The sequence below is a fragment of the Aythya fuligula genome, chromosome 19 (assembly GCF_009819795.1).
Source record: "Aythya fuligula isolate bAytFul2 chromosome 19, bAytFul2.pri, whole genome shotgun sequence".
Classification (NCBI taxonomy): Eukaryota; Metazoa; Chordata; class Aves; order Anseriformes; family Anatidae; genus Aythya; species Aythya fuligula.
In genome coordinates, this window is record NC_045577.1 from 2016631 (window position 1) to 2030512 (window position 13882).

Here is a 13882-nt window from a genome sequence, read left to right on the forward strand (position 1 = left end):
CCTGTCCCCACAGCACATGGCTGCCAGTGCCTGTGGGAGGCCTGGGGCAGCCATTTTGGATGGTGCTCAGGTGCCTGTACAGCAGCTCTGGTTTTACCTCTGTTTCTAACTAATGTGGAGTGAGATGCGACAATAGCAGTAAATACTTGAGGAATTCCCCCATGCAATGGCTCCCTGCAGCTTTGCTGCCATCCCATCACTACTGCCTTTAAGGCTGGGAGAACAGGAGGAGGCCGGAGGAGCCCCTGTGCCTTCCCTTCCAAGTGCACGTCGCAGCCACAACGGTCCCAGGCAGGTACAGGGGAAACCCTTTGGCCCCAGGCTGCTGCTGGGATGTAGAGGCTGCAACAACAGCAAAAAAGCCCAGTTGATAAATGTCAGAAGAAATACAGTAATCAGCTGAAAGCAATTTACTGAGCCATGTAACCGCCCTGGGCTCGCCATTTTCCTTTATTCATTTATCATGGTAAGTGCTTTGGCCAAAATACACAAAGCAGAGAAATTGTTGACATGTGGGGCCCTAGCAGAGCAAATCCTTCATCCTTCTCCCCCTCCCCACTGTGCACAAACTAACTTTTTGGGAGTTGTTTATTTAAGGACTGCAGAGGCTTGGTGCTCTTTGAACCCAAATGCTTTGGGAGTGGGGCTGTGGTGCTGGCCACCACCTTCCCTCCGTCTTGCCATTGCCTGAGGCTGCTTGCTGCTGTTGGAAAGTACCTGCTGGTAACCAAGGGTTATAGTATGTGCTCAGGACCATGTCATGATTCTCCCTTCTCTAACCTCTGGAATGTGGAGCAAGCAGTGCGTGCGGGAAGATGTTGGCTTTGTAGACTCCTGTGCTGACTGTTGGTTGTTTTACTCCTGGCAAAAACAGCCATGCTCACAGTATTAATTTCAATTCTCTATCTATGAAGCCTAGGGAACTGCAAAGCCATGGTTCCTGCTGGCTGGTGTGCAGCAGGTGGTGATGAGTTGCCACACACCCTCCAGGAGCGGCTGGTGGCCAGGTCGCAGGTAGCTGTGCTGTCCCAGCTGCTTCTCTGGAGAGGGGTGAACTCACTTTTGCTTTATTTTAAGCAAGAATAAATGAGGGTAACAACAGGAGTGTGAAGTTCCTCCTGCATGTGGTGCATGCTTCAACCAGCTCTAGGCTGACTGCTGCTAGAAGCACAACCAGGCCAGGGTGCGAGGCGATTCCACAGCCCTGCAGAGGGTAGGGTGTGCAGGAAACAGGCCAGCAAGGAGGTGACATGTCTGGTGGTATGAGCTTCACCCACTCCTGCTGAATTGATGCCAATTCTGCTGATGCCTGAATGAAGAACAGCAAGGAGAGTTTCCCCCTTCCCTCCAGCACCATCCAGGTTCAGGAATCCCTGTGGCCAGGGGATCCCAAAGCCCATATCTGCTCTGGAGGTCTGGGAGATCTATCCCTGCCCATCACCTGAGGCTGCCTGACTCCAGGCAGGGATGGCCAGTGGGGTATGTGGCAGTCTGTTCTTGCTTGTGAGGGGGAGAGCATGTCCATATGGATGACATTTATCCAAGCAGCTCCTTGGTCTTTGCTGCCAGCAACTTGTCCATCTCTGCTGCAGCGTTGTCTGCCATTTGCTGGATCTGTGGCAACACAGCGCAAGTTTGAGTCACGTACTAGGTAATGTCACAGTTTAAAGGAAAGGAACGACCAGACCATTTCCTGAAAGAAAGCCTAAAGCCCTCAAGCCCTCATAAAATCCAAAATAATGCTTGGGCAATAGCTGGCTCTTCCTAGAGCTCACAGCTGCCCTGGGTGAGTCTTTGCCAGTGCTACATCTGCACAGTGATAACAGGGATCGGTCAAAGGCTCTGAAAAGAGAAGCTCAACATGGACTGTCTGTGCAACTCCTACTTAACTGCCAACAGACTTGGATGCTGGAGTACAGCATGATGAGGGATCTGGGGACTTCCCCATCAGTGCTCTGCTGTTTCAGTTAGACCCGCTCAGCACCCAAAGATGTCTGCACGTGCAAATGCCCTGTATCTAATTTACGCTTGCTGCAATCCTTGCTCTCCTTTCCAAGGCTCCTGGCAAAAACCTTGGCTGTGCTTCACAAGTTACTTGGTCAAGACCTTATTTACTTCAGGGAAAGGCAGAGTCAGAGACCAGCTGGTGTCTGCACCAGAGCAGAGAGGGCTTATCTCTACAGCCTTCTATTATTAGAACAGACCAGGTCACAGCAGGAACACAGCCTTAGCACACTAAGAATTCATACATGAAATAAACAGACTTGTTACTGCTTGTAAAAAAGAAAATTCTTGTAAACTGTAAGTTTCTTTTCCTTGTGTAATAGATTTCTTGTAAAAAGAAGTAAACAGCTATTGCTAAAGCCCTGTCCATTGATCATGGTAACATGGGATGGACAAGACAAACAGTTCCAAAATGGGCATGCGTGTATTTGAGTGAGTGAAGGGTGCATGTGCAGAGAAAGGTTGGAGCCTCTGGGAGTTTTGTGTACTACTTTTTTAGCACTAATTAAGGTGCACTCGATTCCAAGGCATATAAGACCTTTCATGCCAAAAAAAAAAAATTTGGGTACAAGTGAAAATTAGACTTGAGATGCTACCTCTCTAAATGCAGAAAACCATCTGTGTGCTGTGGGACAACTGCTTCCCAACAGGATTCAGTTACAATAGCATGGCCATTTTTTCTGCTTGCACAAATGCTCTGTATATCAATGTTTATTTTTTTGAGCGCTCAGAGAACAGTTCTGAAGCATTTGCAACGTATCTAACTTTAGCTGTTAATAAACAAACAGCTAAAAAGTAATGGCCTGCCTTCAGAGGCATCAATTCAGCAAAACACTTATGCTTGTGCCTGAGTTTTTGCCCAAGTAATTGACTTTAGTGACATCTGCTCTTAGGGAATTAGGCGTGTGCTTAAGTATTTTCCTGAATCAGAGCCAAAAAACTCCTAACAGAGAATCTTGCTAGCCTTTTCATTAACAACAAACTGGAGCAATCCTCATTAATGCCAGCTGTTTTCTGATGTCCAGGCACTGCTTAAGTGGTGGTAAAACTTTGGGTAGCTTTGCTCCCCAAGATCAGCTGGTTTGTGTAACAATCCGTTGGACTACAAAAGCTTTCGGGGAAAATGTTTTTTCCTGTTTCAGCTTATGGTTCATACCATAAATTTGGCTTTGAGATTCAAGCCTGAAATCTCACAAAGAAAAAAGCAAATACAACAGCTGTTGCCTACTCCAAAAATTCAACCCAGGGTCACTTCTTTTCCAGCCAGGTTCTCAGTGCTGGAGGCTTGTCAGCAAGCTCTGGCATAAACGCTCACTGTGTGTTCACACTACTGAGCTGTGAAACGTGATATGCTAAAAGGAAAAAAAATTACCTGCTTTTCTAGCAGCCAGATGGTATCTTCAGACACTTTGCTCTTGAACTTCTTTACCTGGTTCATGCTTTTGCTTCGCACCTTTCTCAAGGCGTCTTTGGATTTGTTGGTGGACTGTTTGGCAAGCTTGGCCAGGCTCTCCCTATGCTCTCTGGTGACCCTATCAACAAAGAAGGGAAGAGAAAAGTGTCACATGTAGCACAGCCAGATTTATTTCCTGCGATTGGCAGACTGGACTTGGGGTAAATTCAGTGGCCATCTCTGCTGTGGCACCTTTCAGACAACTCCCCTTCCTCTGGGGCTGATGGGCTGTGAGAGAGCACCTGCATGGTGCTGTGCAGGTGTTACGATGGTGCTGGTTCTGTGCAAGGCTTCACGTTGCAACGGTGCTGCCCAGGGCATGCTTTTATCCTGCTTTGGTCACCCTGAGGCAGCTCAGCTACCTCTGCACATCTGCCATGGCAACACATCTCGGCACAGAGAGTCTCGAGCCTAGAACAGAAAGTTCCCAGCACAGCTCTAAGCTTAGGGACTTGGACTGAATCTCACTTGTTTTATGGTTGTCGCTGCAGTGCCTGAAAGTCATGCTGAAATGTTTAATTTCTTTTTTCTCCTGCCAAAGCATCTGCAGGGAAGAGGGAAAATCCAGCTCCAGACCTGAGACAGAGCTGAGAAGTGTAATTTCCCTGCAAAGCTGTGAGGAAACCTCCATCCATTCCTGAAACTCAGAGCCGTCTCCCTGCAACTGGAAGAGGCTGAATCATTTATCTGGAACCTATAGAGCTTGTATTTCACTTGACCTTATTCCAGCTCATCGTGACCAGGCATCTCCACCGCGACCGTGTGTAACACCCTGTCTGACAAGGAGGTGACACCAGAAATGGATCTGACATTAGCAGCTCGTACAGCCGCAGGTGATGTGGCACAGAGCTCCCCTGACACAGTGCCAGTCACAGAAAACTTCCAACTTTCCATCCCAAACTGAAACCTGAAGGTGATGAGGGAGCCTGGGATCGGCTGACATGTCATCTTAGCTCCAGTAGTGTTCCAGCACTTACAGCTGATCACTGTCAGCATCAACTGTTAGTGCTTAACAATAATATTGTAAATTATTTTCATGGCTATTGCGGTTTCCACATCACCTTGAGAATAAACGCAGTGCTCTCGCTGAGACTTGCTATGCAGAGAGCTCCCGTCTGCTCGCGGAAGATATTGCAAAATAAACATTTCACGCGAATATTTAGAAATTGGCTGCAACAGCCTGGGTCACCAAAACACTGAGGCCAAGACTCTTCCTGCAAAGAAGTCAGGAAACCTGGGGCGAGGGCTCCCGCAGCAGCGCCAGCTCTGCCCCCTCGCGGGTATTGCTTACGGGGAGGCTGTCAGCGTGCATCGCCCTGCGCCTCTCGGAGCTTGCTGCAGCCCCATGCGTCGCGCTGCCTCTGGCACCGTCCTGCAGCAGATGTTTGCAGGGGCTCCGACCGCCACTCAGCACCGCCGGCTGTTTTTACTTTGAGGTACAGGAGGGAATAAGCTTTCCTGAACTGATCAGCGACTGCAGGGACTTGGTATCCCTGGAAGGGCTGACAGATGTAGAGCTGGGACCCAGCTGCGGCACTGTGGTGCCCCCCTCGCACCCAGGGGACACCCTGGGGACAGCGATGTGGCCCCGTCCTTGCTGCAAAGGGGGGCGACCAGCACACAGACAGCAAGGGGCTTCTGGGCAGCACAGGCTGCGACTGGGACTCGAAGGCCTAATTAGAAGCGAGCGGGGTTACTTGTGGTTTCCTGTGCATCCCAACGCCGATGCCTTTAGGGCTTCTTTTGTTTAAAATCCCAAGCCAGAGGTCCTGCGGCACATGCAAAGCCAGCTCATAAACAGAGGTCTGGGTGAGGTCAGGTTCTCAGGCAGCTTTCTGAGGGGGCAGGGAGGGGAAAAAAAAATAAAATCCATGGCTGCTAAACTGGGAGGAGGGAGCTGGAAACCTCTGCTCTCCTGCTGGGCGGTGGGGTGAGCTGGTCCAGGAGGACGGCCTCAGCTGGGGGAGGCAGAGTTTGCCCTTCGCTTTTCACCTCCCCACTCGCTTCAGCTTGTGCGAATTGTGCTGAGGGTATCACTCGCCTGCTCGGGGCTGCCGAGCCTTTAAGGAAATGTTTTTGTTTATGCAGGGCTGCCAGATTTCCTATGCTTCTTGGCACAGGGTCACAGCTTTTGTGCCTCCTTGTCTGTCTTTATTAACACCAATTTCTTTTTATCACTGCGCAGTGCCGTGGAGTTTCTCAGCGGGTTTTACGTTCCAACCAGACCGTATGTAAATTCTCAGCAATGCTACCACTGATGCCAGAAACGGACACTTTTTCAGTCAGATGCTGTTTCTGGTTAAGGAATCCATCAACATGAGCCAGGCCCATGGTTTTTAAGGACAGTTGTTTATTCCTGTACCCAGATCTGGGACTCTTAAGCTGTCTAGTAACTGTTGCAGCTGCTTCCTCTTTAATCCCCCAAAAGCATGAAGCAAACCTGGGGAAGGGGTGCCAGAAGCAGGGCGCAAGGACAAGGTTCCTATCCAGGGGCAGCTGCTGGATCAGTGCCACCACCACAGGTAAAGTGGCAAGGCTCAAACCCCGTGGGTTTCCAGGGACGATCCTGCCCTGCCAGGATCACCACAGAGCCTGGTGACCGCACACCAGTGCGTTCAGAAATGCACCCTACACCGTGGGTAACGTCTCCTCTGTTTCTGCTTCAGTCAGCAACCAGTGGTTTAAGCACTGCAGCACTTGGATGCTCCTTTCCCAGCATATGGCATGAGCACACCCACAGTGAAAACAATGCAGGCCACATCTCATCTCCAACACAAGGCGTTTATGCGGGTAAGAATAATTTCTGTATCTCAAATGCTAGGAATTTCCTGTGAATGAGAGGGATCAGTTCAAGGAAAGTAGGCTTAACTAGATACTCTGCATGCATAATTGCAGATAAACATAGGGTGCAAAATATATTATTCAACAAAAAGCATGAAAAAGACTTATTATGATGAGCGATCTGGAGCAACGCAGCTCAAACAGCTTTGTTTTCTTCAAATGAAATTTCTCAAGTCCCTTCTCCCCATAGTAGGTATCTTTGCATATTTCTTAAAGGGCAAAGGAAAATAAAAGCTCACAATGAGTCATTAAACTTTCAAATGAGTCATCTGGCTTTCAGTAAAGCATGTGTAAAAATATTACTAATTTACAAACAATATCCAGTGTAACACAATGGGTCCAAAAAAGATGAATCTAAAAATGAGGCAATACCATAAAAGACACAAGGTCAGGTCAAATTCGGCCACGAGATCGACCAATACAAATGTTCCCATGGCTGTGTTTTTTTCTTCTTTTTTTAAACCCTCAGGGAATAATTTTTATATAAATAAATATTGCCTATGCAGTGCTAGCAACACAAACAGGCTAATACCTTAGGGAGTAGAGGGGATCCTAGCAGGAAGCAGAAATAAACACCAACAAAACAGTGTATTTTTAAAACTAGTGTACATTTTAACTGCAGTGCAAAAACTTATTTAATAGAATAAATACTGAAACGTAAATTTCATTTTTAAATGCTCGGTCAAAACAATCTCAAGCCCTGATGTGTAGCTGCACATACGAGGCAAAATATAATGCATGGGTGTTCACCTGTTAAGTCTGATGAAAAAGTGTTTTTAGTAACAGGCGAAGATTGTTTGTGTTTGATTTACTTTTAACATCTTCCCTCATGAAATAATCCCTTTCTGCAGAAACACTGTCTCTTCATTGTTTGCCTGTTTTGCACACCTGCTGTAATTTTGATGATTTCACTGCCTCCATCTGTTGTATGTTCTTTGCAAATATTTTTAGAGAGTTGAGAAAATTAAATATTTCAGAAAAATATAGAAAAAACAGTTCAGAGTAGAAAAAATCAATTCAGAGAGATAATATTGAAGAGTAGTCTCTGGCTGAACTTGCTTATTTTTCTTCCATTTGCATTAGGTTCTAAAGATTGAAACAGTCTGCTTCACTTCTTGATAAGTGGATGAAACTCTGACAGATTTAGTTGTGTCAATAGAGTGGGTCAGAAAATGGAACTAGAGGCGCCCATGAGGGCAGACCTGCAAGGCAAGTTTTCCAAGCTGAAAATCAATTTAACTTAGGACTCCCTGGGCTGCCGACTGTCCAGGAAGAAAGCGACCAAGAGCAGCAACCCTTGTGCACCAGAGGAACAAGGGAGCACATTAGATCTTTCTTGGGGAGAGAAGACCTGGTTTTGATCCACGACACCACAAAAGAAAGTGACAGAACATACATATTTGTTTGAAAAACAATATTTTTTTAAAGATCAAGATTTGTAGTTTTGGAGTTTCCTCCCCTGCAATTCATATTCAAGGATGACCCAAGTGCCCATTAACAATCAAACCACTGTGCAGCAACCCGGGAGCCTCAGCAATTATGAAGATAATGGTGCCCTCCTCCTCTGCCTCCTCTCCTGAGGAATGGGGGAAGGGCAGAGAGCACGGGGGAAAAAGAAAATCAGCAAATAGAATGATAATGTCATTCCCTTTCACCGACAGCAACAGAAAGCTGCAATTAGACTTCTCTTGAATTTTATCTAGCATTTTGATCAGAGAATTTCTAAAGTAGATCTAAGGCACGAGAAATACTCGGTTCATCTTTACTTAGCAGTCACCTGCTCCTAAAACGCAGCGCACGTGTGCAGGGTTTGCATGTGCAGCCATCCCTTTGTGGGAGCTGTTCACAGCACCCCAGGGCCATGTAACCCTGGGATGGCAGATCACACAGGGGGGACTTTGTGCCTCTGCGTCTGACCAGGGTGTTTTGAGGGCTCCATCACTGCAGGGTCTGAGCACGCACAGGTGCAAGGGCTGCTCTGGTCCCAGGGACTGAATATGGGTGAGCTTGCCCTCTGAAGGGCCCTCACTGCAGCCCTCTGTGTTATCTTATGTGAGGGTGAACTTGGGCAGCTGTGGGCACTTACTTCGGAATCGGCACCCGAATCAACGTCCCATCCACTTCTGGGTTCAGGTTCATTCCACTCTCCCTTATAGCCTTCATAGCTGCAGCTGTGCTCTGTAAAACAGATCAAAAGGTAAAGAGAATTAGGAAATAATCATTCCCATATGCCAGAACTCTGTCAATAGTTGGCAATCCATCTCCACAGAACATGGAAACATTTACTTCTGTTACCAGTAAGATCAGGAAGTTACATTGGTGCGGAGAGCTTTGATCAAACTGAATGGGAAACTATGGCTGTGCTCGGTATCGGGGTAGGAAGGGCACAAAGGGGGGAGAGGGGAAGGGAAGCAACAACAAAAGAAAACTGTTTTGCTTCTTTGAAACTATTTGAATGGTTTGAGGCAATGCAGAGTGAAACCGCAATAAATTCCCTAGGCATAGCCTGACTGTGGCAAAGGAGATGAAAGATTCTGAGCATTTAAAAATTCCAGTTGAATGTTTTCCACTAGAAATCACACAGTGCCAATTTAGAAAAGTTAACTAACTTAACCACTTCAGCACTACAACCTAACCACATTACATCAGTAGCAGTTGGCTGAGAACGGAGCCTGTGCCCAGCTCTGTTTATTTTACAGCTTATTACTTAGGATTAAGTTTTCAAAACTCCATCACTGCTGACTGACACTGCTCTGCTTAAAAGGTGAGGTGTGCAGGTTTGCTTGGGAACTACAAAGTGAGTAAAATGCTTCCTTCCCTGTTTTAGAGTGCTGGTGAACTTTCACACAGCATCAAACGTTATGGTTAAATCACAGCTTTGCTGGCAACTCCCACAGTGCTCTGCCAGTTTGTTTCGTTCTTTGACATTGACAATAACAAGACCGAACTAGTCTATTCCTTTGGCACTAGTGTGGCATTTCCTACAAGGCGCATTGCTATTTCTGATATTCTTTCCCATTGTTAACTTTAGCTCCAGGCTGCTACAGTAGACCGTGTTTATGAAGTTCAGTTTCTATCAACCGAGGCACAAACTAAAGCTCTGCACATTCATTTAGCTCTGCAATGCGTGATGTCACTGAATGAAATTAATGCTGGTCTCAGTGTTCTGTAAAACACAACGGCCATACTCTAAAACACAAAAAGTGCAGAGAAAACATAACAAAGAAGATTTCAGCATGTTAGGACTGTAACGTGTTATTCTATGCACAGTGCATGCTCTGTAGGAAGAGAATGCTCGCTAGAAGTTGTGTTGTTTAACATACATTCTAGAAGAGATAGAAATAGTGAAAATATTGTCTCCATCCTATCGCAGCACATAAAATAGCTGTAGTTAAAAAACATGATCTTGTTTGTTTTTGTAACTCTTGGGCAAACGGGATTTGGCCCTGTAAGTCCTCTTCTATAATTATTTTCTTTTCTAGACTCTTCAGGGATTTTTATGTGCTTTTCAATGCTATGAAGTATTGGCTATATTCTATAAATAATGACATCACATGAAAGTGAGTATAATGTTATTAAGCAGTTCAGCCTATCCATGGAACAGTTGTGGTATAAAATATTGCATTGAGAGAAACAGTTACAGCTCTGGTTCAAATGAAAAGTGGTCCTTTGGCTTAGAAAGCAAATGCAGGCAATGGTAGACATGACGATATTGGTATCTTGATCTGCATGGACAGAAGCTGCATCATGCCATGGCTCCTCCGGCCCTCTCAGCTCTGGCACTCTGAGGGACCTCGGTGCACTCGCTGATGAGGGGCCTTCAGTCTTCGAAGTCATTATATGTGCTGGATACACTTTAAGAAACACTTAGGCATCAAGTGCCTTATGCTGACCTCCTCTGAGACTTTGCTGACTTAATTAATTGGGGAAAGCCTTTGCAAAATAAATAGAGATAAGCTTTGGCAAGCCTCCAGACCCGGAGCGGGATGAATAGCTAACCTTGCGGTCGCTGCCGCTCGCATCTGCAGGTCGATCTGCAGGAGCCCCCTGTGAGGGACTGCTAACGCCTGATCCTGAGGTGTGATTCGTACTTGCTGCTTAATTTGGGGGCAAGTCTAAGCCTCCTGCAGAAGACTAAGGGAAACTGACCCTAATTTAGGGGTTCTGATCTGAAGGCGCTGTTAATGGAGGAGCTCACTAACTACAGCAGGGCCTGTGTTAGGCCTTGCTCCCGTTAGCCCAGGCCCAGCTCAGAGGCAACATCAGCAGCTGCTTTCCATGAGCTTCCAGGGGGTGCCCTCAGCCTCTGTGCTCAGTAAGCAAGCTTTATAGGAGTTTGATGGTGCCCCCAGCACAAGTACAGACTATTCCAACTGCACTTGTGGTTCAGCACATGGCCATGTCTCCTCAAGGTGCTGCGCTGATATAAAACATCAGGGCAGATCCAGCACTGCTCCCACATGTGGAGATCAGGTCAACCAAAGGAGAGGGTGAGTGTGTAAGACTACTGGGTGCAGAAAAAGCAGGGGAAGCAGAGACCTGTCAGGGCACGGTGTGTGCAGGTGTCCTGCCAAGCACTGCAGCACCCTAACTTACAGATGCAGCTGACAGCACCCTAACCCCCAAAGCAAGCTGACCGGTCAGTGGTGTGCTCTGGGTATGAGCCTGAGGGCCCTCACGGCCTGATGTGCAGCACACCACTCCTGCCTGACCCCAGTGCTGCCACACGTGGGAGATGCCCTGCTCCAGACAGAGCACTTGCCATGTGCAGCGTGCAGTCAGCAGCAAAATACGGCTTCTGTTTTGTTTCAGACAAGAAGTGATACTCAGTGCGGTCAGAGCTCTCTGACCCTGTCTGATTTGATTGATTTTGTCCAATTGCTTCTTTGCTCGGTATCAACCCGTTTGTTCTGTCAGTAATTACCTCCCTTGCCATGCCTTCGGTAACGTGTCCTTACCTCTGGAAAATTGGTCATGTTGACTATGATGAGCTGAGGTGACTTCAGTGAGATTTGCCCAAGCTGGTTCAGCGGAAACTTCCCATCTTTCGTCACGACAATTATGTGATCAAGGGCCCCTCAAAAGAACCAAACACACGGGAATTTCAGTACGATACAGCACTTCAGGATGATGCTGTAGTAAAAACATGAATAGAGGGTCCCATTTTCCTTCTGTTGTGCAAAATATAGATGTTAATAAAGAAATTATGTATTTTTTTTCATACTTCAGGTGCTCTTTGTATTTATGCATCCCCTGCGGTATTTGCAAGTTAATTATTTTAACACTGCTGTAGAGCACAAAACCGTGAAAACAAAACTCACTTGTTACTAGAATAGGAAAACTAAACAAAGATTGCAAAGAATAAAAAGGAAATATTTTTAATTCTTAAAACTTAAACATTAAAATGTTATTACAAAGATCTAGAAAATGATTGTCTTTAACTTAGCAACGTTCCCTTAAACCCCTCATTTTTTCCAAGTCCCAAGAGGAGGTGCTATACACTGCCTAATTTAAAGTATTCAGTTTCTCCCTGAGCTACTCTTAATCTGCTCTCTTGTTTCTGCTGCAAAATGTTAACAGGCCAAAAGGCACATGGGACAAGAGGTACTTTATCAGTGCAATTAAAAAAAATACCTATGGTTAAAATAAATAGTTAAGAGACTGAGCTACACTTTCCAACTCCATTAAAAACTGAAGTGCCCCTGCCAGAGCAGGGGTGGTGAATGATTCAAATTTGGTCATTGTTTAATGTTAAATTTTATCCCTGAAACTTGATACTACTTACAAATACATATGTTCAGAGTGTTATAGTAACTGTAGCTTAGTCAAATATATTCACGTTTCTTCCTGAAACACAAAATTCAGTAAGTGAATAAGGCTTGTAAAGGTCAGTAACCACAAAGATGCATAGCAAAAAAAAAAGTTTGTATATGCCAGACACCAGCCTGATGGCAATTTCCAAAAGGCTAATTTAATGGCAATTGGATTTTTCCTGCCCTACTGCACCATTAGCTGACAACCTGCTTCTTCATCACATCTGCAAACAGTTCAGTTAGACACTTTTGACATCTCCCACTTAGAAAAGCTATTTCCAGGAAGCTATTAACAAAAATAGATTCTTCCTGGTCAAGCTCAGGGTGAAGAGAGCCTTCAGTTGGGGATGTCAAGGTTGCAGTAATCGGGTGCCCAGTGAATAACTCAATAAAAAGAAAATCAATTTTGAAAAAAACGGACTTCTCTGTTACTAGGATGGGTATCCTTCCTTACAGGCAGTAGAGCACCGTACAAGAAATTTACCAACCTGGTGAGGTTCTAACGCTGACATTTCTGTTGAAATCTTCTTTCAGAGCTTCCACCACCGCCTGCATGTCTTCATTGGTTGCCTCCAAATTGATAATATCTTCAACTAAGGCAGCATTGATATTCACTTTGGCTTGAGTCTGCCCTTTACCTTTAGCTGAGGATTACACAAAAAATATTTTCTGTTTCTGAGAACACTTAGTTGTTGTATTAGAAAGCAGAAAGAAGACGTTAGAACCACTGTTAGATTCAGAGTTGAGTCTAAGATAAACTGATATTCCTAAATGAGTAAATTGCCCAGCACTTGAGCACACGGGCAAGGTACATTTGAAGGCTGTGCTGTGTGCACGAACTCTAACTCCACAGCCTGGACGGTGTCGATGGCTACTTGCTGCTGCAGTGACAGCTCCACGCAGCACTTCTCCCTTAGGAAGGACTAAAGACTCCTGTACCCTGCAGTGCACTCGGGAAAGCTAGCTCCTTCAGGGCTGTGTTCTGCCTAAGTTGGATCGATACTGGTACAGGAGTGAAAAGGAGTAAGAAGTTCTGCTTTCAGCAGTATCTGGCAACACCTCTGGGGGTTGCAGACCCGGACAGAACAGCTGCCTGTACCTTTTTTGGTGGCCAGCTGCCGGGTCAGCAGCACCTGGTGGACACACTGCCTGCAGCCCTCCAGCAGCAGGGCTGGGCAGCCTGCAGGAGCCTGTGGCAGCCTCCTCATCATGGCCAACGGTGAATACAGCAGGGAGTGCAGGTGCCGAAAGCATCTCAGTGCCATGGCCATTGTTTACAGCTCACCTGGAAAGAGAAAAGAAGGGTGGGGTGCTCAGCTCGCTGAGCAGAAACGGCTTCAAGCCTTGGCTGTGTGTGTCAGGGCACGGTGACAGCAGAGTGGTGACAGCTGAGCAGTGACAGCTCAGTGGTGACAGCTGAGTGCTGCAGGCTGCTCCTGGTGCCCCTGCAGCTGCGTGGCTCAGGCCCAGGGACACGGTGCTGTCCCAGCCACCCGAAGGGCACAGCCTGGGGAGCCACAGCGGGAGGACACTCCTCGCCGGGGGACAGGGTGCTTGTGGCAACTTTGGCTTCCATCCTACCCGCTCTGAGGCTGAAAGGCATTCTTATTTTAAAGCCCTTATTTCAGGACGTTTGCTGCGGGGAGCTCTGAGGTGTTGTTGCAGCACAAGGGCAGGCTGGGGCTCGGAGATCCGAGCTGCAAAAGAACTGAAGGGGAAGGAGGTGGAAGGCCGGCTGGGCTGGGCTGGGCTGTGCTGAGCAGGGTGTGCA

General features: G+C 46.7%; 1 protein-coding gene across 1 annotated transcript; it reads right to left on the reverse strand.

Moving 5' to 3' along the window:
• Nucleotides 1-432: 432 nt before the first annotated feature.
• Nucleotides 433-13496, reverse strand: MRRF (mitochondrial ribosome recycling factor). Its single transcript, XM_032200587.1, has 6 exons — nucleotides 13211-13496; nucleotides 12600-12755; nucleotides 11257-11375; nucleotides 8385-8476; nucleotides 3377-3536; nucleotides 433-1614 (listed from the first exon to the last, which is right to left on the reverse strand). The coding sequence occupies exons 1-6, from the start codon at nucleotides 13380-13382 to the stop codon at nucleotides 1537-1539; spliced, it is 777 nt and encodes a 258-aa protein (XP_032056478.1). The 5' UTR covers nucleotides 13383-13496; the 3' UTR covers nucleotides 433-1536.
• Nucleotides 13497-13882: the final 386 nt, after the last annotated feature.